This window comes from Branchiostoma floridae, chromosome 10 (assembly GCF_000003815.2).
Source record: "Branchiostoma floridae strain S238N-H82 chromosome 10, Bfl_VNyyK, whole genome shotgun sequence".
Lineage (NCBI taxonomy): Eukaryota > Metazoa > Chordata > Leptocardii > Amphioxiformes > Branchiostomatidae > Branchiostoma > Branchiostoma floridae.
In genome coordinates this window covers 23,827,156-23,832,419 of record NC_049988.1, presented here as the reverse complement: position 1 = coordinate 23,832,419, position 5,264 = coordinate 23,827,156, and the positions used below count along the sequence as shown (strand labels likewise).

The 5,264-nt window shown below is 46.2% G+C and overlaps 1 protein-coding gene across 1 annotated transcript in view; it reads left to right on the top strand.

Annotated features, from left to right (window-relative positions):
- The window catches only part of LOC118424838 (zinc finger protein 91-like), an 8,062-nt gene extending 3,336 nt beyond the window's left edge, over window positions 1–4,726 (top strand). The window contains exon 2 of the mRNA XM_035833637.1: window positions 14–4,726. Within this exon, the coding sequence (XP_035689530.1) occupies window positions 138–4,394 (4,257 nt within the window). The 5' untranslated portion in view covers window positions 14–137 and the 3' untranslated portion in view covers window positions 4,395–4,726. The remainder of the gene's footprint in view (window positions 1–13) is intronic.
- The last annotated feature ends 538 nt before the right edge of the window (window positions 4,727–5,264 follow it).

The following is a 5,264-nucleotide window of genomic DNA, read 5'->3' as shown; positions in this document are numbered from 1 at the left end:
ATTTTTCTTTCAGTTTCACAGAACTGCTGCATCCAATCAAACTTTACGATGGCACAAATAGTCCATCAACCATCAACAGTGAAGAACTGAGTCACTGTCGAGAAGCTGTTGAGTCCTTCAGCATTCCAGAGTTCAACATGCTGGCTAACACTGAGGAGAAACCTAAGATGGCAACTTTTACTGACGAGATACCCTACTTGGAAACTTTCACTAAGGACAAACACAACATACAAACTAACGCTGGTGAGAGACCCTCCATGGACACGTACACTGGTGAGAGACCCTCCATTGAAACTAACACTGATGAGAAACCCTCCATGGAAACTCACACTGTTGAGAGACCCTCCATTGAAACTAACATTGCTGAAGAACCCTCCATGGAATCTCACGCTGGTGAGAGACCCTTCTTTGAAATTAACACTGAAGAGAAACCCTTCATGGGAACTCATGCTTGTGAGACACCCTCCATGCAAACTCACGCTGGTGAGAGACCCTCCATGCAAACTCACACTTGTGAGAGTCCCAACGTGCAAACTCACGCTGGTGAGAGACCCAACGTGCAAACTCACGCTGGTGAGAGACCCTCCATGCAAACTCATGCTGGTGAGAGACCCTCCATGCAAACTCTCGCTGGTGAGAGACCCTCCATGCAAACTGACACCAGTGAGAGACCCAACGTACAAACTTACACCGGTGAGAGACCCTCCATACAAACTCACGCTGGTGAGAGACTCTCCATGCAAACTGACACCGGTGAGAGACCCAACGTACAAACTTACACCGGTGAGAGACCCAACGTGCAAACTCACACCGCCGAGAAATGCAACATGCAAACTCACACTGGTAAGCGACCCTCCATACAAACTCACGCTGGTGAGAGACTCTCCATGCAAACTGACACCGATGAGAGACCCAACGTACAAACTTACACCGGTGAGAGACCCAACGTGCAAACTCACACCGGTGAGAAACGCAACATGCAAAGTCACACTTGTGAGAGACCCTCCATGCAAACTCACACCGGTGAGAAACCCAATGTGCAAATTCACGATGTTGAGAAACCCAACGCAAAAACTTATGCTGGTAAGAGACCCTCCATGCAAACTCACACCTATGAGAAACCTAACATGCAAACTCATGCTGGTGAGAGACCCTCCGTGGAAACTCACGCTGGTGAGAGACCCTCAGTGGAAACTCATGCTGGTGAGGGACCCTCAGTGGAAACTCACGCTGGTGAGAGACCCTCCGTGGAAACTCACGCTGGTGATAGACCCCCCATGCAAACTCACACCGATGAGAAACCCAACCCAGAAACTCACACCGGTGAGGAACTCTACATGCAGACCATTACTTACACATGTGGAAGATGTAAGCAGACCTTTAGCAGCTTGTGTGAGATAACACTCCACATGCATGCTCACACCGGTGAGAGACCTTTCAGGTGTTACGTGTGCGGAAAGAAGTTCTTAAATCAAGGTCACCTACTGGCACACGTGCGGACTCACTCGGGGGAGAAACCCTACAGATGCGAAGAGTGTGGCAAGGAATTTAATACCCAGAGTGCTCGTAAAAGTCACATGCAGATCCACGCAGGGGAGAAACCGTACAAGTGTGAGGTGTGCAGCAAACAGTTTATGTTACCAAGTCTCTTGAAGAGCCACATGTTGACTCACACTGGGGAGAGACCCAGACCCTATAGCTGTAACCTGTGCAACAAGAAGTTTCAACACAAGCTAGGTCTGAAGACACACATGCTGATTCACACAAGGGAGAAACCTTACGGCTGTATGGAATGCGGCAAGCAGTTCAGATCACAATATAATCTAAAAGCTCACATGTACACTCACACAGGTGAGAAACCCTACCAGTGTGAGGAGTGCAGCAAGCAATTCAGTACCCTTAGTGATTGCAGAAGACATATGAAGACCCACTCCAGGGAAAAGCCGTACAAGTGTGAGAAGTGCAGCAAACAGTTTAAGACATCTGGTTATCTGAAGACACATGCATTGACTGTTGGACATACTTTGACTCAAATTGGTGGACAAACTTTGAGTCACGCTGATGGACATACTTTGGCTCACTCTGATGGACATACTTTGAGTCACACTGATGGACGTACTTTGAGTCACACTGATGGACAAACTTTGAGTCACGCTGGTGGACATACTTTGAGTCACACTGATGGACAAACTTTGAGTCACACTGATGGACAAACTTTGAGTCACACTGATGGACATACTTTGGCTCACACTGATGGACAAACTTTGAGTCACACTGATGGACAAACTTTGAGTCACGCTGATGGACAAACTTTGAGTCACACTGATGGACATACTTTGGCTCACACTGATGGACAAACTTTGAGTCACACTGATGGACAAACTTTGAGTCACACTGATGGACATACTTTGGCTCACACTGATGGACAAACTTTGAGTCACACTGATGGACAAACTTTGAGTCACGCTGGTGGACAAACTTTGACTCACACTGATGGACAAACTTTGAGTCACACTGATGGACAAACTTTGAATCACAGTGGTGAGAAACCCTATGCATGTGATGTGTGTGAAAAGAAGTTTCAATATCAGTGTAACTTGACGGAACATATGAGGACTCACACCGGGGAGAAGCCATATAGCTGTGAAGAGTGTAGCAGGCAGTTTAGTTTCCAATGTAGCCTAAAGAGGCACATGCGCACTCACACAGGGGAGAAACCTTACAGCTGTGAGGTTTGCGGCAAGCAGTTTAGAGACGCTAGTAGTCGCAATAAGCACATGTGGACCCACTCCCAATCTGGTGAAAAGCCGTACAAGTGTGAGGAGTGCAGCAAACACTTCGTTACTCTGAGTGGATTGAAATCACACACAATGACTCACACTGGAGAGAAACCCTATAGCTGTGACCTGTGCAACAGGGAGTTTCGACACCGGTATGGTCTCAAAATACACATGCAGACTCACACAGGGGAGAAACCATACGGCTGTAAGGAATGCGGCAAGCAGTTTAGTCAGGCAAGCAACCTAAAGCAACACATGTTTACTCACACTGGGGAAAAACCCTACAAGTGTGACCAGTGCAGCAAGGAGTACAGTGTACTATCTTGTCTAAACGCACACCTGAAAACTCACAGTGGTGAGAAACCCTACATGTGTGAAAAGTGCGGAACATGTTTTAGAACAATGACTAACCTAAAGAAACACATGTTGATCCATGCGGGTGAGAAACCCCACATGTGTGAAAAATGCGGGATGCAGTTTAGGACTCTTCCTAACCTTAAGGCACACATGCGGACACACACTGGTAATAAACCTTACAGCTGTGAAAAATGTAGCAAACAGTTCGGTCGAATGGCTCACCTACGACTACACATACGGACTCACACCGGCGAGAAACCCTACAAATGTGAGGAGTGCGGCAAACAGTTTAGCGATTCTAGCGCTTGTAGAAGACACATGCGGACTCACACGGGAGAGAAACCGTACAGCTGTGAAGAGTGCGGCAAGCAGTTCAATCAGCCGAGTGGACTAAAGCGTCACATGAGGACCCACACAGGTGAAAAACCGTACAACTGTAAGGAGTGCAGCAGGCAGTTCAGTGAGCCGGGTGCACTAAAGAGTCACATGCTGACTCACACCGGTGAGAGACCCTACAGCTGTGAGCATTGCGGTAAAATCTTTTGTTTCGCCAGTGCTCTGAGGACACACATGAGGACCCACACAGGAGAGAAACCCTACAGTTGTAAGGAGTGCAGCAAAAGCTTTAGTCACACCAACGACCTGAAGAAACACATGTTCACTCACAGTGTTGAGAAGCCTTTCTGTTGTGAGGAATGCAACAGAAGGTTTTGTTCTGCCAAGGATCTGAGAAGGCACATCTTGACTCACACTGGAGAGAAACCCCACAAGTGTGAGAAGTGCAGCAAATGCTATGCTGACAGCAGTGGTCTCAGAAGACATTTGGAGAATCATCACAATGAAGAGAAACCCACCATGAACACTGGTGAGAGACCTTCCAAGGAAACCCACATTGGTGAGAGACCCTCCATGGAAGCTCTCACAGGTGACAACCTTCATCGAAAGGGTGATCTAAAGGAAGACCAACGAACTCACACTGGTGAGAAACCCTACAAATGTAAGGATTGTGGCAAGCAGTTCAAGCGACGCAAGAATCTAAAAGTCCACAGGCAAACTCACAAAGGTGAGAAACCGCACAGCTGTGACAAATGTGGCAAGAAGTTCAAGCGACGCAAGAGTCTGAAAGTCCATAGGCGAACTCACACAGGTGAGAAACCGCACAGTTGTAAGGAGTGCGGCAAACAGTTCAAGCGACGGAAGAATCTTAAAGTCCATGTTCAGTCTCACACTGGTGAAATCCCCAATTTGGTCGCCTAAGTCACCGCACGAAAAAGAGACTCCCACCACAGAGGTTCTGTAGACATCTACATCAGACTGGAGACAAAAAGACTAGTCAGGAAATCCTAATGACATTTTAAGTAATTATTAGGCCACACTGACTTAATTTTATAGATAGCATTTCTTTTCTTAGCAAAAAAAAAAACTTTGGCCACAGGCCACACAATAGCACCCCTGGTCAATTTGGATTTCATTATTGCTCTCCGGGGTAAGGGGGCACATGTTCAGGGCATGGTGCTGCAGCTCCCTTGTTCCTTCTTTGAACAGCAATGAAGAATGGCAATACAATGAATAAACATGATTGAACTGGCGACGATTGTCTGTTTCAGTCTCTCTGGAGGTGAACATAAGAAGCTTGGGAAAGAATGGTCTGGATGCATGTGTTTAGTCCTTTGGTTTAGAGGAATTTTTGTTTTGCTAAATTGTCTTTTTCTCGCCAACGTGCATTTGTTTTGGGGTCTCCGGTGAATGTCATCCTTAAAATTTAGTCGGTATGGCCTTATGTGGAATAAGTTTTCCTTATATGTCTATACAGTTCATTGTACAAATCGGATTTGAAGTTGTCTATGTATGGAATGTAAGAATTTTAGAATGTGAATGAGTTCGAAAAGTAGTTTTAAGGAGTTTACTACTGCACTGTTTGCCATCTTTTGCTCATTTTTGCAAAACTGCAGCTAAAATTATTACTATAGTATCTTTGTGATCTTGCGGAACTTCCTCTCAAGGCATTAGAAAACGTTAGCCAGTGTTGCGAATCAAGAATCGGCGCCCCAAAAAGCTAGCGCTGGTAAAAGCCTTTAAAGAAGGCTAACTTTGCGCTAAATTAGATCTTGGTTCAAATGCCCAAAG